Source organism: Balaenoptera physalus, assembly GCF_965194825.1.
Source record: "Balaenoptera physalus genome assembly, chromosome: 13".
Taxonomy (NCBI): Eukaryota; Metazoa; Chordata; class Mammalia; order Artiodactyla; family Balaenopteridae; genus Balaenoptera; species Balaenoptera physalus.
In genome coordinates this window covers 42,365,386-42,393,055 of record NC_138892.1, presented here as the reverse complement: position 1 = coordinate 42,393,055, position 27,670 = coordinate 42,365,386, and the positions used below count along the sequence as shown (strand labels likewise).

The window sequence follows — 27,670 nt, the reverse complement described above, 5'->3', positions numbered from 1 at the left end:
TCTGGAATGAGTTTTTGAAACTAAGCTCTACTTCTACAGATTCTTTTAAGTTGTTTCACTTAACCAAACAGTTGTTTGGTTGTTTGTCTCTTTGACCTAACAGTTATGATTTTGGATGTTCAAAATATATACTGCTTTACTCTTGGTAACAACTTTAGACTGATTCTTTTGTATTTTCAAGCATGCTTTAAAAAGGCTTTTGTTTCTGTGCTTTACAATGGGTAATTTACAGAATTGTATTCTTAACATTTAGAACATTTTTATACTCTACTATTCTGTGAAAATATTATTTTGTTCCGCAAAGTCAGGTATACATTGCTGATATCCTTGCCATATAGCAAACAGGTTCTTTTTTTTTTTAACACTTTATAGGCTATGCATTTAATCAATTATACCAAATTGTCATTCAAACATTGTATATTGGCTTTTAGCAGTACACTCAAAACAAGCAGTGATACATGTCATAAATAGTTAGACAACTTCACTAGAGAATTTTCTTTCCATCCTGAACATTGGGGTTAAAAGTATGGTCAGAAGTAGAACAATAACTTTCCATTTTGATAGGAAGACAAATAATTGATAAACAGTTCAATTAAATTAGTTGGATGGTTCTTCAGGGCTGATACGGATTCTTGGGTCAGCTGCCTACCACTGCGGTTGTCTTCTTATCCTGGTGTGGTTGTCATTTGGGGTCAGCAGTCTTTTCTATAGACAGTTCAATGCAGAGGCCCTTCTTAATTGGGAAATATGAATTTAAGAGTTGATTGCCTTCAGTTTCCTTGTGCATGAGGTACTTGAGAATACCTGATAAGAAGCCTTTCATCTAGGTTGGAGACAGTCCTTTAAATGATGCTTTTTCCAGTATGCATAACCCCTTGGTTATAGATCATGGGGCACCTGATCTTCATCCAAAGATAGATTACAGTGATCAGCTTCAGAAACAAGCTTAGGATATCTTCTTAATAACTCAGTTAAACTTTACAATAACATAACATAGTAACAAAGAGCTATTTGGGAAGAGAGTTTTAGACGGTAAATACTGACCTCAATTAACAAAACTAGAATTTAACATCTATTGAAACATAACCTTTTCTCTCTAAAAGTACCCTCATTTTTATCAAATATAGCCAAATTATGATTGTAGAAAGAATATCCCAAGTGGAAAACACATTTTCTAACCATTTCTTTTTTCATTGTGAGAGCATCAGTCTTGCAGTCAGCAAACAGGTTCTTTATATAGAGTTGCTCAATACAGTTTCATTATTAAGTAAATATCTGATGGTAAGAACAAGACTTTTTCTCATCATAGCATAAACATTTTATTATATATTATGTTATCGTAAGCTGCATAATTCTGGATAGATAATTTGTTATTGTAAAATCAAGAGCTTGTCCTATTATAAAATGATTCAAATTGACAGAGGTATTTGTCGTTATATGGGTATCCTTTACTTTGAAAAGTACACAAGACACATGTAGATCAGAATTTTCTAAAAATGAATTGCTCTGTAAGTGAACTAAGGCAACTGTTGTGTTCAGGAGCCTTGTGTCAGTTTTTGTGCGGAATTCATTGACAGCTGTTGCCCAAAGGGGAGACTTAGCTGAGAGTTGGAAGTAAGGGTAAAATTTGTTTGATATATCCTACTTCTTTCTGCTAATAGATTTAGTCTCATATCTGTGGTGAAGAATAACTTAGCCTTTTCTTGGGTCCACAGATTTTTTTAATACATGTAAGAACTGCATAGTGCACCTATGCCTTTTTCTTAGTACCTCAGAATAGTGTGTAATTTATGCAAACTGTTGGGGAAATGTTAGTGCTTTTATTGAAACACCGATAAAGGATATTATAAAATTTGTTTCCAGCAAGGGTTAATAACTCTCGCTCTTGTCATGTGTCCAGCATTGGGACGAGCAGCTCTTTGAAGGTCACGAGTGAGTTCTTGTATTCACTTGGTTGCCTTAGAGTACTGTAGAGAAAAACATTTCACAACACTTAAAACATCATAAACATGAGTTTTTTATTGCCTGTGAAGACCTGAAGAATGTATTTTATGTTTTTTGAAACAAACAGGGACTGCCTAAACTTCTTAAGCATGTTGTACTTTCTTAGATAAGGTCGTGCAGTTCAGCAGAGGAAGTTCTGTACCTTAATCTGAGATCTCAGATTTCTTTCACTGAAAGAAAGACGTGTACACGTACTGGGATTTTTTGCTAGATTTGTAAACTTTGGGAAGACATTTTATTAGTGATGGGAATTTTAAAAGCTCTTTTTTATTCACTTCTAAATTGACCTTCCTTTTACTAAGGAACCAATTTCATTTTATTAAGCAACAACCAGTATTATGACCATTAATTGCAATACATTTTCATTAAGAAGCCTCAAGAGTGATATTTGAGGAATTTGAGGGCTGTGAATTAAATAGAGTACCATTCATTGCAACAGCAAATTGGTCTTTGATTCTTAATTATTTTTGTGAATTGATGGTTCTGCCCCATCTTAGGAATTTATATTTTAGAGTAGACTTATCCTCTTCATCTTTGTTGTTGCAGTTGAAATTTTATTAAACAAAAGTGATTTTTGTTTGGTTCTATTCCTTTGGAAACCTTGGTATAATCCTTTTCAAAAAATACCGGGTTTTTTTCATATTGTATTTTGAGAAAATAAAATGTTCGGCTTTCCTCTCTTAGGTATAATGCCTTTCATAATCTTTTAACATGCCTGTTAACAGATACGGAAACCAGTGAGGTCCAAACATTGTGGTGTGTGCAACCGCTGTATAGCAAAATTCGACCATCATTGCCCATGGGTGGGCAACTGTGTAGGTAAGTTTTATTAGTAATTTCTAAATATATTGTTCATTTAAATTACTCTAGGTAACTAATGAAGTACAATATTAAAGTAGGTGTAGAAGGTTCATTCTAGCACCCTACAATGCCCCTCGTTCCCCCAGTTATTTTCTGAGTGGCAAAACATCAACTCAGTTGTAAGAGAGAGGGAAAAAGCCATCATAAAATCAGTGTCTAGAAAAGATTGATATAATTTCTCTATCAATTCTCTCTGGTGCCTACTCTTTCCTATTTTATCCATTGGATAACAGTGAAATCAATAAAGAGGCAGATTGTGTTGTTTTTTAGTTAAACTAAAGAAAGTAAGGCAATAAAAAATATTTAAAGGTTGTTGTGTACAGAGGCAGAGAAGAATGACAGATAAGAACTCTACATATCTCAGTGTTCAAGAATGGCATAGTCTGAGGAAATGAACTAAGTGGTCTGAGACGTGGCCCTGGAGATTTTATGAGAGGACAGCAGGGAAACATTACAAATATTGTATGACTGTGTTGGGGAGAAGCCTTTAAAAAGTAGGATTTTAAAGTTTATAAAACTAAAGATAAAATAGGGTTATTAAAACCTCAAGGCAAATAGAATTAAAGCTCAAAATTGTGATTTATTTGGTTCCTTAAGACTCTTTTGAATGAATATCATTGCAGTCACTACATCTTTGTGTGTCATTATAAGCATTTTAATTTTAACAATTTTATTAAAACATTTATTTTCTTGAAGAACATTTTGTAAAATAAATAATTATGTAATTATTGTCCAAGGTGTATCTCACTTTTCATGGAATTTCCCCACCCCTACCTCACCCCTAGGTGTATTTCCAGTTGTTTTTTCTTAGCTAAAAAAAATTGCTTCTGTTTTGTTCTTTAGGTGCAGGCAACCATAGATACTTTATGGGCTACCTATTCTTCTTGCTTTTTATGATCTGCTGGATGATTTATGGTTGTATTTCTTGTGAGTACAGTTAGTTTTTTATCTTCTTAAAACACGTGTTTGCATACTCATGCTTTACCATATTAACAAAAAATACGATAATGTCAAATGTCTTTTAACTAAAAATTATGGTTTGGGGCACCTCACTACAATGAAGCATAAAGAAAAAATAGATATAGAACTGTCAAACATGTTCAACATAGAGTATAAGAAACAGAATTATCAGTTAATTATCTTTTTAATAGGCTTTGAAAAGCTTCTGGGTAAAAAACACCAACATTTTTCACATCACATGCTTGCTTTACTCTAGTAGTTTATAGATTTTGTGATTGTGCTAGTTGCTCTTTCTTACCAAACAGCTGGGAAAATACAGTTAAGTTTGCACAGAACTTGAAATGTTTTGAAGAGTAAGGTATAATTATTGCCTATTAGAGAATGTTTAAAAGGTTAAGAATAAGTTGTCATTCAGTGATCATATGGGTATAGTATCTTAGAAGAAATGATGGGGTTTTATTGCACTGAGAACATAATTTGGAAAGAATTTAAATGAAAATATTAGTTACTGTCCGTCAGGGCTTGGTGGTATTTAGCACAAAGATGTATTAGATGCTGACTTAAAAATAAGTCTCGGATGATTTCCTAGTCCTCCTACTCCCACAGATATTAAGAATAATCTCTGTTATTGCCCTAATGAAAAAGGAGGTTACTTGCTCAAATAGGGATTAACAGAGAGAACGATTTGGTCAGAGATCTTTACCTAATTTCTGGCAGCCCAAGACACCTGAGAGAGAGCATAGTCCTGCTCATAACATCAGTTCTTTACGGCAGCAGCTCTCAAAGAGTAGATTTTGTTTTGCAAAAAGCCCCCCTCACCAAGGTCATCTTGTGTTATGTTCCTCCCCTCCAAAGAAGTCTCACATATCTGTATCATCTTATCTTTGTATAAAGGAATTGCTTTTTTACGTATTATATGTATGCAATACCAATCAAATAAAAACTGTATATCGTTACAGTACAGGTTTGTTGTTTTTAGGATTGCCTGCTGCTTTTTCTATTTCTGCTTTTGATACGTTTTTTCACTAATATACAAGGGGATTATTTAAGAGTATAAAAATACTTGCATTGAAAGTCATCGGTTAAATTCTTGGATCGTGTTTTCGAAGTGGTGCCTACCACAAATGTCCACACGAGGTGCTTGGATGATTATTGAGTAAATTTGAGTTCTTCTGCTCTGATTTTAGACTGGGGACTCCACTGTGAGACCAGTTACACCAAGGATGGATTTTGGACATATATTACTCAAATTGCCACATGTTCACCCTGGATGTTTTGGATGTTTCTGAACAGTGTTTTTCATTTCATGTGGGTGGCTGTATTACTCATGTGTCAGATGTATCAGGTATGTGCAAGTGCATTATTTGTTCTTTAGTGTGCTGAGAACTCTTAAAAATTCACTCCTTGCTTAAAAGATAACAATGTATTCTCTTTATAACCATTCCTACTTTTCAGTAATTAAAAGATTTTCAAGAGTTAAAATTTTCAATTTGCTGTTCCTTTCTTCTTCACTCTTTCTCTCCACCTCTCCTCCCTCTTCTTATATTATGAACTCTTAACTTTCAGTACTACTGTCGTCAAAACTTTTTATTTCTCTTTCCTGGTTTACATACATCCAATTGGATATAAGTGTGAGCTTAGACTGATGGTTCCATTAATTTTGTGTGTGTTTTAATATTTTATTACCTGCAAATATCAGTATTTATTCAAGAGTTTTTTTAATTAGGATTTTTAAAAAAGCTCCTTCTTTAAGGGGCTGATGGAGAGGTAGTATGTACATAATGTCCATGCCTCCACATACACAATGCCAGGTGACCTGTTTTTAAATATTTTCCCCGTTTAACCAGCTACTTCTCACAGAGTCAGATGGTACCGTGTAAACCAGCTTGATGATCTCCTGATGGAAAGCCAGAAACAGACTTCATCATTTTTCTCTCCATCCTGATCCTCTTGAGAATTAACTTGTTTTATATTAAATATTCAGAGAGTTAATGGTTTGCTTTCTCTTGCCTCTTAGATATCATGTTTAGGTATTACTACAAATGAAAGAATGAATGCCAGAAGATACAAGCACTTTAAAGTCACAACAACATCTATTGAAAGCCCATTCAAGTACGTACATATCTATGAATTTAATGTTTTCTCTTGACATATAAAGTTCCTTACTAACTAAACTCAGCAAATATCTAGTGAGTACATCAAAGAGAAGTATTTTCTTTAAGAATGGCAATAATATATGAAACAGGGAATATTTATTTTACTTAACAATGTGTGAAATAGCTTATAAAACATACCAAATACCAAGATTTCTGCCAGATGAAACATTGGTTAGTTCACCATAACTTTAGTATTTATCACATTAACTGTATATAAATTTGTGATATTCGTTTTTTTCCTTGATTATACAATTCAAACTTTATTGACCTACTAACGTTTAGTATTTGTTCTTTAACCTTTCCATCAATTTATAAAGTTTCATTCAAAAATGAATGTATCCAGAAAATTGAAATAAGATTTTAAAAAATACAGTTGATTAAAATTTATTATTTAGGGAAATTTCCCAGACTCTAGGGCAGCTACTTTTTGGTGCAAATTACTTACTTTATTTGCCCTCTGAATGACACAAAAATTTCCACACACCTAGTTTTCTTTTCTTTTTTTTTTTTAATTGAAGTATAATTGACATATGACATTATATTAGTTTCAGGTATACAACATAATGGTTTGATACTTGTATACACTGCAAAATGATCACCGCTAAAATCTAGTTAACGTCTATCACCATACTTAGTTGCAAAATTTTTTTTCTTGTCATGAGAACTTTTAAGATCTATTCTCTTAGCCATTTTCAAATATGCAATACAATATTAACTATAGTCACCATGCTGTACACTGCATCCCCAGGGCTTACTTATTTTAGAACTGGAAGTTTGTACGTTTTGAACCCCCTTCGCCTATTTCGCCCAGCCCCACCCCCAGCCTCTGCCCTCCACCAGTCTGTTCTCTGTATCTGTGAGCTCGAGTTTGGTTGTTCAGATTCCATGTAAGTGAGATTATGTGGTATTTGTCTTTCTTTGTCTGACTTATTTCACTTATAATGCCCTCACGGTCCATCCATGTTATCGCAAGTGGCTATATTTCCTTCTTCTTTACAATGGCTGAATTTTATTTCATTGTGTGTGTGTGTGTGTGTGTGTGTGTGTCGCATTTTTTCAATCTATTCATCTGTCGATGGACACTTAGGTTGTTTCCATATCTTGCCTGTTGTAAATAACGCTGCAATGAACATGGGGTGCAGATATCTTTTCAAGTTAGCGTTTTCATTTTCTTTGGATAAATACCAAGAAGTGGAATTGCTGGATCATATGGTAGTTCTGTTTTTAATTTTTTGAGGAACCTCCGTACTGTTTTCCACAGCGGCTGCACCAATTTACATTCCCACCAACAGTGCACAAGAATTCCCTTTTCTACACATCCTCACCAACACTTGCTTTTCTTGTCTTTTTGATAATAGCCATTCAAATAGGTATGAGGTGATAGCTCATTGTGGTTTTGATTTGCATTTCCCTAAAAATTAGTGATGTTGAGCATCTTCTCGTGTCTGTTGGCCATCTGTATGGCTTCCTTAGAAAAATGTCTATTCAGATCATCCGCCTATTTTTTAGTTGGATTGTTTGCTTTTTTGCTGTTGAGTTGTGTGAGTTCTTTATAGATTTTGGATATTAATCCCTTATCAGATGTATGATTTGCAAATATTTTCTCCCATTCAGTAGGTTGCCTTTTCATTTTGTTGATAGTTTCCTTTGCTGTTCAGAACCTTTTTAGTCTAATGTAGTCTCATTTATTTATTTTTGCTTTTGTTGCCTTTGCTTTTGGTGTCAGATTCACAAATTCATCACCAAGACTGATGTCAAGGAGCTTACCACTTGTGTTTTCTGGTTTCAGTTCTTACATTCAAGTCTAATCCATTTTGAGTTAATTTTTGTGTATGGTGTAAGATAGTGGTCCAGTTTAATGCTTTCGCATGCGGCTGTCCAGTTTTCCCAACACCATTTATTGAAGAGACTGTCCTGTTCTTTTATTTATATATATATATTTTAATTTGCATTCAATTCAAAGTTAAGAAACAGTAGTTTCCTAATAATAGAAATATTTAAAACCTTGAATTTTACTCAAGCTGCTTGTCTACTGCCATCAAGCTTTTATGGTGCTATTAATTGTTGCATGTTTGTGGAAAGCATGTAAACCTTTAAATAAAAGCAAAAATAATAGAGTCGATTGAGTAGTTTTGAGAATTCTCCCATAGGCACAATAATTATATAAGGTGTAAAACTGACTGCTTTTCCAAAGGTATTCTTGAAGTTCTAAAATTTTGGGAACTTTCCTTGATATTTCTTTTTTTAAATTACTATTCTTAGGTACACTGTCAAGTTTATGCTATTGATATTATTTTGTCTTTTACTCTCTCAATTTTGGATATAGTTTGTCTCCTTGCCAAAGAGCCACCAGTCAAGGAAAGGTTTTATCAAAAATTGCGTATTACACAGGAATGAAAGAAATGCAAATTTGAATAACTTTAAAATATAATTGTGTAACCCATTGTATTAGCAAAAGAGAAAAATCAGACCCGTGAAGAAACATGAATGCATACATATTTTGTAGAGTTATAAGCAGGTTCTTTCTGGCAGGAAACCTGAGTTTTTAAGTTTCGAAAAAATTTATTTAACATTAAAATGATATTAAACTCATATTAAATTATTGTACTAATAGACTTTTTTTTCTTTTTCTTTTTCTTTTCCTTTTTCTTTTTTGGTGGGGGTGGTGTTTAGCCATGGATGTGTAAGGAATATTATAGACTTCTTTGAATTTCGATGCTGTGGCCTCTTTCGTCCTGTTATTGTGGACTGGACCAGACAGTATACCATAGAATATGACCAAATATCAGGATCTGGGTACCAGCTCGTGTAGCAGCATCTTTATCCTATGAAGCATATTGCTGAGTGGTGCCTGAAAATTGTGTCTGTCCGTGTCTCTCTCACACTCGAATCCACATCCTTTGAACAAATAGCATGCTATATGTAGGGCTAACAGTGAATTTTACAGTCTTTTTTTTCAACACTTTTATTAACAAAGGTAAACATGGACAGAACACACTGCCACTTCTGGGAAGAATAAAGGTCTTAAAAAGAATGTTAATGGTTCTTAATGTGGGAATTCACAAAATACTCAACTTTTTGGTTTTGTTCTCATAACATTTTTCATGAAAAAAGAGTGAACTTATTCTGTTGACAGACATGGTATACTGATCAGAAATGCTTGATTCTAGCTAAAACTAAATTTATGGTATACAGCTAAATTTTATGATGCAATCTACTATTAGTATTGCATTTAATTCCAAGAAAGTTGTCTTAAATTGATTCAGACTAGTATTATGTACGTGTTAGAATGTACATGTAAATACTGTGATGAAAATCATGTGGTTTTATTAGGGATCTACTGTAATATGTCTTCAAAGACACAAGAAAATAATGTTCACCAAAAAATGTGCTAACAATATTTTATTGCTATCAGCTGTTGGCAATGCTGATATATTTCTAGTTCAGTGAAATACTTTTTAGTAACCTTGCTCTAAGGTTTTATGGTCTGATAATAAAGCACTTGCATGAGTATAGTAAGTCATGTTATTTTGTTCAACTTAAAAGCCCTACTAAGTGCATGATACACCTCATAGAATGTATACTGGCACACACTATCCCGTAAAGCATAAATTAGAATTTAATTTGATGTGCACATAGTCCAATTTTTTAAGAGTTGAGCTATTTTCAAGAAAAGGCAGAACAAATAAGTTAATGCAAAATTCTCAATAATAGAGATAAATGGCTATACTGCAAAATAAAGTGTAGACAAAATAATGGAGTCTAGCTAAAGATGGAGCATGATCTCTGTACATATAGCACATGTGAATAAAAGAAAAGCTAATAGTATATTCTGGTTTTTAAAAAATGACCTATCAGAAAGAATTTTATCTCTAAGATTGTTTCAATTTTCCCAATATTGAATGTTTTGAAATTTGTTAATGCTGTCTGAAACAATTTCAGAAAGATTTTCTAATTGTCAAAAATGATGCACTGATCAATTTTTGTTGCAGCATTTCCATATTCTCATGGTGAACTGTTGGTCACTGCTTCCATAACTATTGTTTACAGGTTTAGTCCTCTTAAGCGCTGTAGCAAACTGTGGTTCGAGCAACCTGTGGGAAACCTGTGAGAGGGAATGGGCTGGGGGAGGGTGGGAAAAGGGTAGTCAGACCAATGACAGATCCTAGACCAGTGTAAAGATTGCGTATCTGCATATAGATAATTTATCAAATAGTTTTCTCTTTGTGTCTCTATGTGTTAGTGTATTTAAAGCTGCTCATTTCATTTTATCCAACCAAAAAGAAAAGGGAGATAATTAATGAGCTTCTAGTGATGTTCAATATCGCTGTTAATAAGCATTATACCCTGCAAGTTCACTGCATGTCTGATGCTTGGTAAAATTAGTATTCTCTGTAAAATGCAGATTACAGGTATTAAAGCAATCTAGTGGTATACCCGCCCCTTGCCTTAGTAAGAGGAGCAGTGAAAATGTATATAGTTGATGTTCAGTATTTCCAAGTACCATTTTTATATAGTAGTTTCTTTGAGCATAAGTCATACATCAAAAAAATTACTCTTAGTGTACTTGAGTGTTTTAATATTAGAAAATTGGCATACGTACTTTATTTTTGAAAAGGGAAGAGATGGGTGTGGGGTGGCAATAGCATTGTGCCATTTTGTCATAGAATGTACAAAATTGGTTAACTTTACAAATGTCTCTGCTAGTTTTGACTACTAATTGGGGGAAATTTTAGATAATTTTTAAATTCAAAGTTATTTATAAAAGGCTAGAATTCATTTTAATTTTTTGTATTTTGAGCCACTTCACGTGATGACTCAGTTGCAGTTTTTATCGAATACATTTTTATTAACAGTCAAATACAATGGTGGTTTTCTCAGAGTTTGTATGAGAGTGTTGTTACCATGTTCTTTCTTTATGGTACAATATTCTTTCCAGTGCAAAGGAGATGTCTTTCAGTTAAATAGAAATAAACAAAACTCTAGATGTATACATGGAAAATATTAGCAATGTTAATGCTTTAGTACTAGCCATCTCATAGTACCAGTGAAATTTATAACTCAGAAATGGTCTGATGGTCAGGAGCCAACCATGCCTCTGTGTACCATCTAATTATTTTGTAGGTCTTGTGTGTGGAACCACTTTAACCCCGTTCTAAAGTTGTGTATGAAGGTGACCCTTTGGGGAATAGTTCATATCAGCTTCATTGCATACTTTTAGCAAATAGGAACTTATTTCTCAGCTCTAAACATGAATTACTTCTTTGGAATTTTTTCCTTATTTTGTTGTTCCCAGGAATTTAATTGAAATATTAATAGGCATAAAACAGCATCATTATTATACTTAAGCTATGGATATTTTTATTTTATATTTTCTTTATTTATAACTGTGCCAAGTATTATTTTGCTACTTAACGTGTTACTCTGTGGAAAGAAAAACCTGTAAAGTGTTTAATAAATTAGCTCTCCTTACATAAATTAAATCTGTCAAAATTTTGTAAAATATTAATCAGAATAAATATTGACTCTTAAATGTGTGTTTGGTTTTTTGCTCCGTTCTCTTCAAGAAATTGGTGAAACACGGGTAGTGGTACCTGTGATATGAAAAGATTATTCTATATGTTTATATCTGGGTCAACTAGGAATCAGGTGGCAAGACTAGAAATTGGCAAAAGTAGAAGGTGGTGGTAGTATTCTTTAAAAAAAAAACAAAAACCAGCAACCTCTAATTCTGTGTGTGTATGTTTGTGTTTGTAATGAATTTTTTTTAAATAAGAGAATATTTTTTTTTTAAGAATTTTGTATTCCATGGAGTTAATTAGTATCCTCAAGGACTGTATGAATCTCCAAGATTTAAATGTAAGTATGTCTAAAGACTCTGTAGTAAAATAGTGGAAAAGGAAGCCTACCAAGCATTGATCTCAGTTACTTGAGAAACTCTGCATGACTAAGAAAGCTTTATTTGGGACTTCAAAAAGCAAAAATTATGGAGGAGCCCTTTCCTGTTGTTCACATGATTGTTTATGGTTTAATTGAGAACCCAGTGGTATTAAACAAATATTTTCAGATTGGACTAATTTTCATTTCATAATTATTTTACTGTATTGAAAGTAATGCCTCCAGAGCTGTGTAGAACTCAAGTAACAATATTTTGAACAAATATAAATAATAAAGGAAATTCTACTGTAAGCCCTCCCTTTTCATTCCAGTTAGGTACTTTTCTCCTCTTTATCTTCTTGTCTGGATTCCCCAGTCCTTCCCAGATTGGTAGATTGTACCTATGATGTAGATGTCTGGTTCTAAGAGTTTATAGAGATAATTGGAAACAAGTGGTACATACCAGGACAAGAAATCTTAGCTTCAGGTCAGAAAGTAAACCTTCAATTTCATAAAGTTCTTGGTATTAGAGTTTTCTATTAAATATCTTTATGTGACTATTAAAATAGAAAAATCTGTAATTCCAAGTGGAAACTTCAGAATGTCCCTTGATCTAGGTCAGCTAAGTCATAAACTCAAGGATACCAAATGTGCCTCTTAGAAAACTCTTTTTACCTTTGAATTGGAGTATGAATGTTTTGCTCAGATAAATTTTACCAGAATATCTCTGTCATCAGATATTTACTTGGATTGGAAAATACTTTGTAATAGCAGTGTTTCTAGTACTAAGTAAGAAAGAGGGATTATTTCCATCCAAAGCATTAGAAAGCCTCATTGCTGCTGCTGCTGTTTCTTGGATCTGTAGGTTTACAGTTGTCATCAAATTTGGAAATTTTTCAGTCATTATTTCTTCAAATATATTTCTTCCCCCCTTTCAGCAAACTCCAGTTACACGTATATTAGGCCACTTGAGATTGTCCTATAGCTCAGTGATAATTCAGTTTTTAAAATTCTCTTTTTTTCCCCAGTGTTTATCTTGGATAGTTTTTAATGTCTTTAAGTTCAATTAAATTTTTTTCTGCACTGTCTAGGCTGTCATCAGTACTATTCAGTGTATTTTTTTTTTTTAATTTATTTTTGGTTGTGCTGGGTCTTCGTTTCTGTGTGAGGGCTTTCTCTAGTCGCGGCGAGCGGGGGCCGCTCTTCATCGCTGTGCGCGGGCCTCTCACTGTCGCGGCCTCTCTTGTTGCGGAGCACAGGCTCCAGAGGCGCAGGCTCAGTAGTTGTGGCTCATGGGCTTAGTTGCTCCGTGGCATGTGGGATCCTCCCAGACCAGGGCTCGAACCCGTGTCCCCTGCATTGGCAGGCAGACTCTCAACCACTGCGCCACCAGGGAAGCCCCTATTCAGTGTATTTTTTTAAAATTATTTATTTATGGCAGTGTTGGGTCTTCATTTCTGTGCAAGGGCTTTCTCTAGTTGTGGCAAGTGGGGGCCACTCTTCATCGCGGTATCGTGGCCTCTCTTGTTGCGGAGCCCAGGCTCCAGATGCGCAGGCTCAGTAATTGTGGCTCACGGGCCTAGTTGCTCCGCGGCATGTGGGATCTTCCCAGACCAGGGCTCGAACCCGTGTCCAGGCAGATTCTCAACCACTGCGCCACCAGGGAAGCCCTTCAGTGTATTTTTTATCTGCCACATTATAGTTTTCACCTACAATGTTTTATTTGAACCATTTTTACATCTTCTGTATTGCTACTTAACTCTCTGAAAATAGAGTACAGTTATAATTAACTGTTTTAATATTCTTACCTGTTAATTTTCACATGTATGTCAGGTCTGGGTTGGTTTTGATAGATTTTTCTTCATCATTATGGACTGTATTTTCCTGCTTCTTTGCATGCCTGGTAATTTTTTTTTTTTAATTTTTATTTATTTATTTATTTATTTATTTTTGGCTGTGTTGGGTCTTCGTTTCTGTGCGAGGGCTGTCTCTAGTTGCGGCGAGCGGGGGCCGCTCTTCATCGCTGTGTGCGGGCCTCTCACTGTCTCGGCCTCTCTTGTTGCGGAGCGCAAGCTCCAGAGGCGCAGGCTCAGTAGTTGTGGCTCACGGGCTTAGTTGCTCCGCGGCATGTGGGATCTTCCCAGACCAGGGCCCAAACCCGTGTCCCCTGCATTGACAGGCAGATTCTCAACCACTGCGCCACCAGGGAAGCCCCATGCCTGGTAATTTTTGATTAGATGCCAGACACTATGAATTGAGTGCTGAGTATTTTTTTATTCTTATAAAAATTCCAGAGCTTTGTTCTGGGATGCAATTATTTGGAAACTTTGATCCTTTCAGGTTTTGCTGTTAAGCAAGATTTGTTAGGCAGGACCAGAGCAGTGTTCAGTTCAGGGTTAATTATTCCCCATTACTGAGGCAAGACCTGAGGTCTCCATCCAAAGCTCCATGAGTCACACTTCTCAATCTCACTGGTGAGAATAGGCACTATCCCCAGCTCCATATGAGCACCAGACACCATTCTCTCTACATCTTTCAGGTGTTTTTTTCCGTAATCTTGGGTACTTACCCGGCATGCATGTGCAATCAGAACACAGTTGAAGACTTGCAAGGTGTGGGGGCGGTTGGATGGTGCTCTACGAATTCCTGGGGTTCTTTCTCTGTGTAGCTCTCTCCAGTCCCTCCAACGCTAGCTGCCCTGGTTTCTCTGGACCCTCAGCTCTGTCTCCTCAACTTGGGGTGCCTTCCAGCTCCCTCTGTATTCTCCCTCCTTAGACTATAGCCTGGAAACTCTCAAAATCCCAAGACCTCATTTTCTCCGTAACTCTCCTTTGTTGCCTATTGTCAGTAGTTCTCAAAACCATATTTTTTCATGTAATTAGTCTGTGGTTTTGCTTGTTTCAAGTGAGAGGGTAAATTTGGTTCCTGTTATTTCAACTTGACTATAAGTGGAAGTCTGAGTTAATACATTTTTTTAAAATTTTTGTTTAATATATGGAAAGTAATGATAGATGTAACTGTCATGAACAAAAGCTTTTTGGGGGTCCTCAGTAATTTGAAGAATGTAAAGAGTTCCCAAGATCAAAAAGTTTGAGAACCAGTAGTCCAGGCCGTCATTTCCCAGTGCTCCTTGAGTTGTCCGTGGCTCCATGGACAACTAATTCAGTGCAAGGCTTTCTTCAAGTTAAAACAGACGCCTCAACTACAAGATCTCAGGGCCTTCAATCTGCTAGCATGCAGTGTGAATCTGCACGAACATAGATAGACGGCTGTAACGCTCCCTGAACTTAACTGATCATGAAGACTTTTTAGAACTATAGTTGCCAGCAGTCCTCCCTAAATATACCAGACCACCACAGGGGGCCGAAAATATCCCAAGCGGGTCTTTTTTTTTTTTTTTAAGTTTTATTTATTGATTGATTGATTGCTTGATTGCTATGTTGGGTCTTCGTTTCTGTGCTAAGGCTTTCTCTAGTTGCGGCAAGCGGGGGCCACTCTTCATCGCGGTGCGCGGGCCTCTCACTGTCTCGGCCTCTCTTGTTGCGGAGCACAGGCTACAGACGCGCAGGCTCAGTACTTGTGGCTCACGGGTCTAGTTGCTCCGCGGCATGTGGGATCTTCCCAGACCAGGGCGCGAACCCGTGTCCCATGCATTAGCAGGCAGATTCTCAACCACTGCGCCACCAGGGAAGCCCGCGCGGGTCATTTTTAAAACAAAAATACTTCTTTACCATGCAGCACTTTAATATCACATTTGGATTACTTTGGGGCTACTCTGTTGACTTACCTCCAAATGATGAAAGTGATTCCTCCCAGAACAGAGCCTGCCCAAGGCCAAATTCCCTTTTCCACTCCTAGAACCACTGGAAGCTAATTTTATGGTTTTGGAGTAGCTGTTTTGCCATGGCTCCCAATTTAAGAATAAATTTAATTCTGAAAGGGGGGGGTCTAAACTTTATCAGGCAGAAATTTCAAATTACCGGGTACCTGGCAACTTCATGTAGAGTATTTTCCTATCGGATATCTATTAGCATCTCCAGTACAATTTGGGAAACGTGGTAGGATGGGAAATGTTGGCTCTGTGTGGGAACAGTTACAACATTCTGGTTATCTACAGCACTGAATAATTTAGTGGTTAAAAAGGCATTTTTGTTCACAGATTTGCAATTTAGGACTCAACATAACTCACTTTGCTCCACTGGGTGTCAGCTGGGATGGTTCAAAAACTGGGGACTGGAATAGCCTGAAAGCTTACTCACTCACATGTCTGTTAGTTGATACTGGCTGATGGGGAAGATCTTAGCTGAGGTTATGGCTCTCATACTTACATGTGGCCTCCCCATGTAGTCTGGGCTTCCTCAAAACATGGTGGCTGAGTTCCAAGAGTAAGCATCTCAAGAGAAAGAGGCAGGCAAGAGCTGTGTTGTCTTTTGTAACCTAGCCTGGTCCATTATACTCTGTTAGTTAAAACTGAGTCACTAAGGTTGACCCTTATTCAGAGAAAGGGGAATTAGACTCCATCTTTTGTTGGAATGTCAAAGAATTTGTGCATGTGTTTAAAACGACCACAGAATGAATCAGAAGTTACTCCGTAAATCTTCTTCAGTTCAGCCCAGTTCCTTTATTGTTAACTTCCCCAGCCTGCTTACCAAAAAGACCCTCCCCTCTCCCACGGTGAAACTTGCCTTACGGAACATGTGAAGTACTCAAGGCTATGATATAAATAACCATGAATTCTTTCACCTGGTACACCCTCAACTGACCTTTTCCCACCATGTTGCTGCTTTTTTTTTTTTTTTCTTTTGAGGTCATATAAGATTAAGATGTATTCACAGATTAGGCTGGTTCAATTTAACAAATACACATTACAGACTAATATCACACCCTGCCACTGAAAAATAAAGGGTTGGATTGAGTCTGGTAATGAACTAGAAGTTTCTGGAGAAATAATGAAAATATACCTTATATAGTCTGATACTCCTTTTCTCCCTGAGCCAGCTGAATGTGCCAGGACAATGCAGCATTCTTTTGCTAATTTTGCAGAATTGAGATTTGTGAGAAAAACACAAATCCTCAACCCAGTTTCCAGGATTAGTAATTCACTATCAGATGAGAGTGGGGAGTCTTTAAAAAGTCACACTGAGCCTCAGATTCTATAGTTGTCTGTAGGTAGCTGTTTATAATGATCTCTAGATCGAGATAAATCAAAAGAATTTTTAAGTGTTTTAACAGTGTGCCTACCCTGGGTCAGCGTACCTTTCTGAGAAGCTTGTTAAGAGGGCTTCTATGGCTCCACCCCTAGAGATTCTGCTTCTCTGGGGCCTAGGAATCTGCCTTGTAATACTCCCGGGTGACTCCAGTGCAGGTTGTCCAGGAGCCATGCTTTAGGAAACTGCTCCCAACAAGAGAAGAGCAACCACTGAGCTAGAGTGGGGCAGGCAGGCAGGAGTTCTGCACTGCTGAATTAATTGCCAGCTCTGAAGAGCCGGAATGGTGGGGCCTGGTGCCTAGCAACCCTCACTCTTGAGGCACACTTGCCAGCTTAGAGAGAGCCATCTTTTCCAACAGCTGTAATGCAAACATTAACCTGGTGAGTCAACCGCATAATGGGGTGGACTCTCTTTAACCAATAAAAATGAAGGTGGGGACCCAGATGATTTACCACTAACCGACATCACAGCACTCCTCCAAAAGGTTAATTGAAAGACACTGAACACTAAATTAAGCTGAAGTTTTATTTAAAATGTAAAAGAAATGGTTCTTGAAATGCTGATGAATAAAGCGAAAAGATATAGTGCTCTCTTCCTACTAGCCAGCTGGCCTATCCAAGTACAGGGCAACGTACAGTACTTAAGTACTGGTAGAATTTCACAGTAGTTTAGTGTTAGATTATCTGTGCCTAGATTATGTAGAGCTTCTCAGTGTGTGATCTTGGTTCTGGGTTTGCACCTCTACTGAGCATGAACAAGGGCTCCTGCTCCTTGGCCATAGCCAAATCCCTTGGGCCCAAAGTTTTTCGCGTAGCATCCTACAAAAGAAAAGGGAAGAGTTAGTGCAAGTCCATTAAGCTTTGCTAGCATTGCTTAAGACTGATGTATCAACAAACATCCGTAAACTGAAAAAGCTGTTGGCTATGCCAAGAAGAGTTCAACTTATTTAAGGTGTAGAATGTGCCACATAATAACTATGTTAAAGCTGCAAAGGTAAGTCCGAGTCTTCTGGTTCCCTAGTGTTCAGCTCATGGTCCCAACTGAGTTACAAGTATGCACATCGGGCCAGACAAGTTCTATATTTGTCTATTACCTTCATATATCCATATGCTTTGCTTAAAACATTAAGCTGAAAGAAGACTATTGTTTGTTTTTATTTGTAGGCGAGTTTTAAATGACCAGGAACTTAACTTACTGTATCATCAAAAATGTTCTGTGGTTTTTCTGTCATCTGTAAGCATCTCTAGATCTTTTATTTTCAAATACCCAGTGGCACTATCCCACCTCTTCCCCATTTTCAGAGTGCTTTTTGTCCTTTTTTTTTTTTTTTTCCCCCTGCTAGTGACATTTCCTTCACTAACAGCCAGTGTGAGATACCCATATGGACACCAATAACTGAAGTTAATTTTACCTTTACAATAGATTTCACCTTCTTTCTCAGTCAGAGTTGTTGACTCAAGACTCTTCCCACACTTGGCACATCGGAAGCAGTTTTTGTGCCAGGGCTGGAAGAGAGGAATGAGTAAGTTTAGATGCTGGCACAGTGGCTCAGGAAGATCAACCCAAAACAGTCTCCTGACTACTGTGGGGCAGCCCCAACCAGAAGGCTGAAACTGGACCCTCTACATGCTTGGTTGCCTGCAAAAGGGCTGAGTTCAGACTTCATCCACAGAAGACCTGGACCTGGAGCTGTGCCACGGAAGGGCCATTTCCCTGAGAGCTGTCTGAAACCTCGCCGCAAGCCCTGTGTGCTCCTTTGAAGACCACCTCCTTTACGGTTGAGAACACTGCAGCTCAAAGAGGTGAAGCGGTTAAGCGACTGCTCCAAACCAAATTAGCATCAGGTGCCCTAAGTCACTGCTTTTTTGTTTTTGTTTTTTTCCCTTTCACTACACTGAAGAACCTGCAGAGTCCAGGTTTGTTAAGCCTGGCCTTGTCAGTTAACACCTTCAGGAGCGCCCCCTATGAAAACAAGGTTCTTTTAAACACAGATGTGATTTGTCAAATAAGGGCATCACTTCAAAAAATTAATGATTCAGATGGAAATTCGATTAAGAAAAAGTTTAATTCAAGGCATTTATTTATAAGGCAGAGCGCCTGAGTGGGCTGCGGAGGGGCCTGGGGGAGAAAGGTAGTGGAGAGGAGTCATCCGCTGCTATTAACTCAAGACGGCACTTTACCTTTCCAGCTCCAATGATCTTCTCGGCAGCGTACACAGAATCCCCACATCTGGAACACTTCTCGGCACCTCCGTATTTCTGAGCAAATTTAGAAGTGTTTGGATTTGTCGTAGGCCTGTGAGGTTGAACGCTTGTGGAAAGGGGAGAAAAGGAATTAGGCAAGATTTTCCAAAGGGCCCTTATAAGCCTTACAAGGCAGACACAATAGAACTCTGGGACTTAATTGCTATACTGTCCCTTGGCTGGAGGCCTCCACAGGCCAGTACAGGGGAAAGAAGAAAGAAGAAATAAATATCAGGAGCGGGCCAGTTATTATTTTGACCTATTTATGGGCTCATTATTGTTACAAAAAGACAGACAAGGCTCCAAACTTAAATGTCTGTCCCTCTGAGTCTAAACTCATCAGAATTCATTGAATCTCCAGTGCTAACCTCTCCACTAAACAATTATGCTGTGTTTTATGAAAACCTACCATAGCACATATTTTCACCCCACATTCATATCATTATTATTATTATTTATATTACCACTGGAATCAGCTAGCTTTTTACTTCACAGAAGATAGAAAAAATCAGTAGTAACTTAAGCAGTTAAGTTCTGCACATAGGTCAGCTGACTTAGGCAGTAACTAGGAAAATTAAGTATGTTTTACAGATTACTTAATTCCCCAATATATTAGGGGAAAGTATGAGTAAATTACATTTTTCATGGGAAAATATTTTAGAAAGTTTGCCTATTACTCTGTGATCTGTTTATCTTTTTCTCTGTATAGTGTACTGTTTTTGTCACTATTTACAGGTCACTAGGTAAACCTTGTTTTCCTCTCACTTTCTGTAATTTTTTTCCATTCAATATGTAGATGTACCTACCATGCAGAACACCATTCTAGGCTCTGAAAAGATTTAAAGGCTTTCCTAAAGCCTTACAAGTAGGTTGAGCAGATAAGATGTGACAACAAGAGTTAGCACTCAGCAAAGGGTAGCTAAGTGTCAATTTTTCCTACTAGGAGAACAATTTCATCCTAGTTATATTTTATTAAATAGGTTACATACATATTTAAAATAAAGTGTTAATTTAGGAATACTGCCTTTTCATAAAAGTTTATTCAAACTTTACATGTATCTTTAATATCTTCATCTCCACTATATCCATTTTTTAGTCATTTAATGGTTTTCTACACTTCCACCTAAGTTGTTTAATATACAGCATTTCTTGAATCATGTTTGATGTGGCCACTGGAAATCTTATTCTAAGCAACAAATACCAATTCCCAGTACTAATTCACAGGACTGAACTTTCCATTGTCCCTAATATGGGCATATTTTTTAAAAAATCTCCACAACCCACTGTATATATACAGTCAGCCCTCTTTATCCACAAGTTGTGCATCCACAGATTCACCCAACCTTGGATCAAAAATATTCGAGAAAAAAATTCTGGAAAGTTCCAAAGAGCAAAACCTGCATTTGCCACATGCCAGCAACTATTTACATAGCACTTGCATGCTCAGATTTTGTGTCCGTGGGGGTCCTGGAACCAATCCCCTATGGATACCAAGGGACACCTGTACTTACTTTTAAAAGTGATCTTTAAAAGCTATTCACAATGATATCCAACACTTGCAGTTAGGAGTTTTCTAAGAAAAATTTCCAAATCTGCCAATCATATTAAGAAGAACTTTATATGGATTATCTCCCACCTCCCTTCCAACAACCTCAGAAGCCATGGTTAATTGCTACCTCATATGGCAGATGAGGAAATAGGGGCTTACATTTAAATAACTTGCTGAAGGGCTAGAGAATTAGTAAATTGGTGAGCCTGAACTAAAAAATGCAGGTCTGCCTCAATGAAGATGTTTCTGCCCACTCAGTGCTGCCTCTTCAAGAGATCCCCCCGAAGCTGTTTGGTCCCCATAACTTTCACAATGACCATGTGCCAAAAGGGCAGCCCAGACTGCAGGTGCTCCCAGAGTACAGTCATTAAGAGGGGCTTCTGGAAAAGGAAATCCCTACACCTGGTCCTGCAGGATGAGTAACATGTGGCCAGGCTAAGAAGGGGAAGAGGCAAGGACACAGATCAACACAGGCCAGCATAGAAGGTTGGCTAATTATTGGAGAATATGGAGAAGCAGGAGTAGATAAAGAGGAGGGGCCACTGGTCTTTGTGACTTTAACACTATGGCCACAATTACTGATTCACTTTTGGGGTCATGGATGAGTTTTGTTTGGGGGGAACGTGTACAGGTTTATGTGTTTGAAATAAAATCTTGGGAAACAAGAATAGATTTTTAACAAGTTGGAAAGGGAGAGCAGAACAAGAACGATGAACTTTAACAAAGTCAGAGGTAAGCTGCGGTCCTGCAAGTGACGGCATGCAGCAATGAATGAGTCAGCCCTCATACAACCGATGCCCAGCAAGGCACCACGGCTCAGAAAGTGAGTGTGGAAGAAACAGGACAACAGAGTGGTGGACCTCGATGCAGGACAGCGCACAAGTATGCGGGCCAAAAGGACAAAAGTTCAAATCCTGGCTCTGCCACTTACCTGTGTGAGCTGAGCCTTAGTGTCCTATCTATAAGATAGGGACAAAGTAACTCAGTTACTGTGAAGATTATATAGAATGAACATAAATGTTCAGCAGACGTTATTTCAGGCATACCATAATGCGCTGTGCTTAAGATCATAAGCTTTGGAGTTACACTGGGTTAAGTTTCAGGCTCTACAATTAACTAGCAGTGTGACTTAAGGCAAATCACTTAATTCTCACTGTCTCACTTTGTTCTTGATTAAGATAGGAAACCCTACCTTATAGGGTTGTGAGGATTACATGAGTTACCATATATTATTGCATGGTGTCCAGTCTACAATAAGGGCACAATTAATGGCCTTGTCCAAGGAAAGGCCATCTTACTGGCGTATTACACAATTTTGGCCTCTTCAGTATAAAATGGATGTGAAAAATGTGAAGTTCAAATGAGGGAATTAGTGAGTCAAGAATAGGAATTAAATTCCACATGAAGAAATTATGTCTCAGCGTGAATTACTAAGTGAAGTTTAGCAGATTTAGCACTTTGCTTACTTTGGTACCGAAACCTTTAAAATTTAGTAACACTAACCTCTCGTAGAATCAAATACAGGAAATAATTTCCATTTTTAAGTAAGAATTGTAAGCTAGAGAAAAGTAATTTCTTGGTGAGGAAACATTCTTACATGGAAGGACTGACTGAGGAATTTTCATTGACTGCTTAATTGCACATGAGAAATGCATCTCATGATTCCGATACTACATTTATCCATCGTTTGATTTCATGATGTCTGGTCTTTGAAGTGCTGTGAAACGGAAGTAAATTTAAACCACTTGCTTTTGAGAACATCACAACTCCTTGATACACCTCATAATGCTATAAACCGGGGCTGGAAATCACTGGAATAATCAATAAGAACTTTGCCAGGTCCAAAACTGTCCATTATTTCAAGCTTAAAGAACAGTCATTAGTTTATACTAGAAAATCTGAGTCATTGTCTTTGATTCTTTCAAGCTAAAAATCTGGAAACTCCCAGATTCCCGTTCACCAAGCAACATGAATTGCCACCATGCCTTCCTGAAGGTCACGTGGTCTTGACTCACCTCTCGGGCTTGATGCCCAGCCTCTCGCCCCGGTCCATGTTGAGTGTGCCCGCGCCCTGGCCGTACCCGTAGCCTTTTGGCCCATACTTCTTTCCATAGCAGGATTTGCAGTAGATCTCGTCATCGTGAATTGCCACTGTTGTACTATCTAAATTTTTCCTGCAAACCACTGAGGGGGAAAAAGTTAGACTTTAAAAATATGCCAAAGATTGCCTTTTTCCTTAGAACAATGGTGGCGCTGACACAGGGCCTAGAAAAGGTAAAGGCAGAGGCTCTCTCACATTCCTAGTTTATTCTCTGGTTCCCAAAAGCCACTGGAGAGCACCTGGACGGCTCGCTACGTGTGAGGACAATTTGCGTTCCTCCATGGATATGATGGTCAGTTCAGAAATACATTCGAATTTTAACATCCTGAAGCCTCAAACTGTTTAGTAGGATCTGCCTCCCAGGCAAGGGGGAGAGAAGTTTCCAAGATGTCTATAATTACACGGACAAAAGGAACAAAACTAGCACTTTGCGCCCAAGACCCTTGCTCCCAACCTTCAACACTCAATCTTTTCGTCCCCTTCATCCAAGTATTAAAGAACAAAAGGGTAGGAGCGCCTTGAGCGAGCTGCCTCTGCAGCCCCTCCTCCCCCAAAAGCACCCCCAGGGATAAAAACGGTTTTAAATCCAGAATTCTAGTTTTCATCACTAGTTTAGAAGGGAAAAAGCAGTCTTCTTTCATCTTACCACCGGCTTCTCCAGCAGTGATAAGTATGTCTGAAAATCGTCAAGTGGTTTAAAGTCTGCATTTGTTTTCCCTTCAGTCCCAAAGGAGCACACATTCTTTCTTGATGGATTTCTTACCACATTTCCACGTATCCCACTTCATAAAACTGCCAAATGTCATCATGTTTTATCCAGACGTTATTTCACTTTCTAAGACTTCAATTAAGCTTGAGAAAAAAAAGACTTGTGAGAGAGCTCACTGGAAGCACAGTCGGGCAGCAGGAAACCCGAGATTAGTGCAGTAGAAAAGGGGATTCCTCCCACCCCTTATTTAAAAGAGAGGGAGAAGCAAAAAGAGGAAGGACAGAAAGAAGGGCCGGGAAAGGCGACTAGCTGGCTGCTTCAGAGTAGAGTTAAATGATGAAGTTTCTATTATCTTAGACTGAAGTTTTCTCTGGTAGAACAGAAATGACATCATCTACTTTGAACCTTGCTGTTGAGGTTCAAGTACTGAAATATATCTGCTTAAAGACAGAGTTAACCTAAAATCATACACTGCTGAAGAACAGACACCCTTAACAGACAGAATAAATAGAAAAACTGGTTTTAAACACATGTTTATTAACCAGAGCAAGTTTAAATATATGAAATTTTTACTAGAGAACCACCCCTTTCCCCCTAGGCCTTATCCGTATTCTCTGCAGTAAATTCTCCTAAGGTCTGCAAACTACTCTGAATTATTTCCTTAAAAGGCTTTAGTCAGCAGAGGCACATATTAGGAAGGAGTAATAAAGAGGACCAGTAAAGACCTTGACATTTAATAAACACTGACTTGATTACGGTGTAGACATCATGGCTTAACCTAGAGGAGGAAACTAAGAACAATTTCTCAAGTATTTACATTTCCTCTTTGTTCACATACTCTCTTGGTTACAAAGCTGCTGAAAAATACGGATTCCTTTAAAAAAAATTAACTTCTAAGAGAAGAAATGGTTAAACCAAATCTGAGAAATGCTAGCTATTATGGAGGCGTACATAGCAAACATTCATATGTTGTATTTGTATTCTTCGTAACTGCAACTCTCTGTTGTCTGTTTCTGGTCGTCTGCAAAGCAGTTGCTGTATAAAAAGGTCCAGACGCCTTAAATGCTGGTGCCTAGAAGGAGAAGGACAACTAAAATTTGTGAGGGAAACTCTTTCTGAAGATTATTCCTTAGTGTAACCAGATTTCTTTTTAACATAGGCAGTTTCTAACAGTAATTTTCACTGCACAGTACTCTAGATATAGCGGAGAGCTGCACGGATGGGTGGGTTCCTCACATAACAAATCCTTTGTTCGAGAAAATTTTGTCATTTGAATCAGAAGATGATTAATGTTGAGCTTCCTGAAGCGGCTACTCTCCTGTTTTAAGACTGAAGACTTGGTTGTCCTGAGAAGGAATCTGCCAGGGAGAGGGGGCTTCTCTCCTGTTCCCTTTCTCTCATTATCAGGTACTGACCATCGTTGGAGCAGACGCCCACGTGCTGGTTCGTGGTCTACCTCCTGTCTGTACCAGCCACAATGGTAATTCTCTCTCTATAAACAGCAGTAATTCCCCATCTACTTCTATGGGATTTTCATATCCTACGTTCCTTTCCCTCAAATTTAGGACATCAATAACAAGAAATAACTCTGAATATTCACTACCAGAGAAGACAGAATTTGAGCTTCTAGACATGTGAATTTCAACTAACAGTGTGGCGAGAAACCAGCCAGTTAGGTTTCAAAGAGAAGGAGCCCCGCCAGAACGAGAAAGCTGGCGTGGATGGGGAGTGAGCCGTTCGTTCAGGAATCGGAGCCAAGCCCCTGGGATGTGCCAGGAACTGTGCTGGGTGCCAGACTATAAACAACCCCGAGGTCTCGGTGAAGCGGGGGAGACAGACGTGACAACAGATGAAGTACAGGGGGTGCCAAGTGGAGGCGAAGCGCTACAGGGGCCCAGAGGCCGAGGGTCTGGGTCGCCCCTGCTGTCCTTGCTGTGAGGCTGAGCGCTTGCACTGTCCATGGGGACAGACAGACAGAAACCACTGGGGCTGCTAAAATCATCTTTGTTAACAAGACCACAGTTTATTCCTGAAATCGGTGAGCTGAAGCTCCTGACACCCGAGTTCTGTCCACGCGAGCGCGGGGGAGACTCACTGCACAGGAAGCAGCAGCGGTGGAAGCTCCGGCCATCGCACTGCACCTCCTCGGCGTGGTACACGGTCCTCCCACACGCCCCGCACTTGTTGCCACCTCCCCAGACGGGCATCCTGCAGGAAGACACAATCGTTAGGACGGGCCCCTACTGTACGAGACGTCTTACACGCTCCCTGGAGGGCTTTTTACACCCAGGGGACAGCAGACAGCGTTGGTTTCTTTATAACCTTCCCTGGCCACATCTTCAGAAGACCTGCGTTCCTCCAAAGTGACCTCGTCTCACCTCCCAGATCACAGCCCTCACTAGGAAACGGGCTTGTCGTGCACAGGTTTTTTTCTCCTACGGAACAAAGGACCTGCATTTAGTACAACAGTGCAGGTCGCCAGGCACAAAACAAACTGCCGCCAGCATCCACGGGAGTTGAGAAAGCAGTGTAGGGAGGGGAAAGGCAAATGCTGCCCACGCCCACCCTGCAGTCGTAATGAACTGGTTTAAAGCTCAGCTGAAGAACTTACACTTGGGTGGAGGTTTTTACATGTTTCATTCACTGTAACATCACCAAATTCTTAACCATAGAACATACACGAGCTATGACACACTTCTAGGGAGGAGGGAAGTGCTGGACGGCCCGGCAAGATTAAGTTGTATATTTTCTGCTCAAGTTATGAGAGATTATAGCATAAACACTTGTTTCTCTGACTGGCACACTGCATGGCGGGAGCCTGGCAGTAACCACAACAAACACCCATGCAGATGGCTATCATTTAAGCTTCTGTGCTTCACTAATCCAGAGTCCTGAAGTCCAGCCGACGACGGTTGGTTTTCCCTCTCTGGTGGGCTGGTCCGTCCACACAGAATAGGCTACCAAGTTGCCTTCCTGGCAAAATGAATTGTTTGTTGACTGTGTCAGAATAACCTCTGAGCAATGTGGCCTGGGGGTAGAACTCGAAGTTTAAATCCTTGGCTGTCTTGCTGTGATGTAGGGCAACGTGTTCTCATCTCCTTCGCAATGGACCCAGTTTAAAACACCTAGTTCTGAATGGCCAATGTGCTCAAGTGCCTTTGCCAGTACAGAAAGTTGGCCTGCAGAGACAGCGTGTTATGTCAGACCTGCCCTGAGTGGTATCTAAAAACACAGTAGAAGAATTCCTTTCATCCCCACCATCATTTCCAGACTTCCCTTTGCTGAGTGCCATTTGCAGCCCTTGGCTGTTGCGTCTCCTTGGATGAGCTTCTGCCTCTCTAGTAAACAGCTAGCTAAGAAGGCTGAGACGTCCTTACTAACTCAAGTCTGGCTAGAAAAAAAAAAGGGACAAGGACAGCTGCTAAGCAAAAGGCTGAAGAATCTTCAGTCCTTAAGATAAAAAGGAGGGTGGAGAAAATTCCTATCCCACTTGCCCATCCTACGCCATTTCGACAATCCAGAACACAATGACTTCCTAAACACTGAGATGAGGTCTTTACACAAGAAAGATTTACAGAATTAACCACTGTGTTGGGCATCCTTCTGGGACACAGCCTTCTCTGGCCCCTCTTCTGGTAATACTTTCCCCGGATTTTCTCCAGGCAAGCACAACCGTCCTCTTGCTTGGCACACGTGGTTTAGAGAAGTACTTATTAAAATGTGGTCTCCTGGTGACAGTCCACTGTGCTGGCTACCAATCCCAGACAACATTCAGATAAGCGTTTAGAAAGTTTCCTACAATTTTACGCCCCAACAATCAACAGCATGATCAGTGGACTCATCTTGTTGGACAGAGGACAGTCAGATAATCAGGCTGTATTTGGAAATTAAAAGAAAAAGAATGGTCCTTTACCACAGATAGTTTGAGAAGCACTAGTTTAGAGGGTGTGACTCTACCCTCAATTCCAGGGCTGGACATGGCGATGCATCACTGCAGTCA

At 38.7% G+C, this 27,670-nt stretch overlaps 2 protein-coding genes across 10 annotated transcripts in view; one reads left to right on the top strand and one right to left on the bottom strand.

The window, feature by feature from the left end:
* Positions 1-27,670, top strand: part of ZDHHC17 (zDHHC palmitoyltransferase 17) — a 137,404-nt gene that overhangs the window by 87,501 nt on the left and 22,233 nt on the right. For 3 of the 5 annotated variants that reach the window (XM_082418986.1, XM_082418989.1, XM_082418990.1), the window contains exons 13-16: positions 2,730-2,823; positions 3,709-3,792; positions 5,013-5,170; positions 5,843-5,937. In XM_082418986.1, coding sequence (XP_082275112.1) covers positions 2,730-2,823; positions 3,709-3,792; positions 5,013-5,170; positions 5,843-5,937 — 431 coding nt within the window. Of the gene's footprint in view, positions 1-2,729; positions 2,824-3,708; positions 3,793-5,012; positions 5,171-5,842; positions 5,938-8,654; positions 12,048-25,235; positions 25,760-27,670 lie in introns of those variants that run through there. The other 2 variants (XM_082418988.1, XM_082418987.1) reach the window with 2 other exon arrangements.
* Positions 17,580-27,670, bottom strand: part of CSRP2 (cysteine and glycine rich protein 2) — an 18,598-nt gene continuing 8,507 nt past the window's right edge. For 2 of the 5 annotated variants that reach the window (XM_082419135.1, XM_082419134.1), the window contains exons 2-7: positions 25,766-25,878; positions 24,622-24,742; positions 22,876-23,044; positions 19,249-19,378; positions 18,480-18,573; positions 17,580-17,886 (exon numbers count right to left, since the gene is read on the bottom strand). In XM_082419135.1, coding sequence (XP_082275261.1) covers positions 17,810-17,886; positions 18,480-18,573; positions 19,249-19,378; positions 22,876-23,044; positions 24,622-24,742; positions 25,766-25,801 — 627 coding nt within the window. In that variant the 5' untranslated portion in view covers positions 25,802-25,878 and the 3' untranslated portion in view covers positions 17,580-17,809. Of the gene's footprint in view, positions 17,887-18,479; positions 18,574-19,248; positions 19,379-22,875; positions 23,045-23,724; positions 24,585-24,621; positions 24,743-25,765; positions 25,879-27,670 lie in introns of those variants that run through there. The other 3 variants (XM_082419137.1, XM_082419136.1, XM_082419138.1) reach the window with 2 other exon arrangements.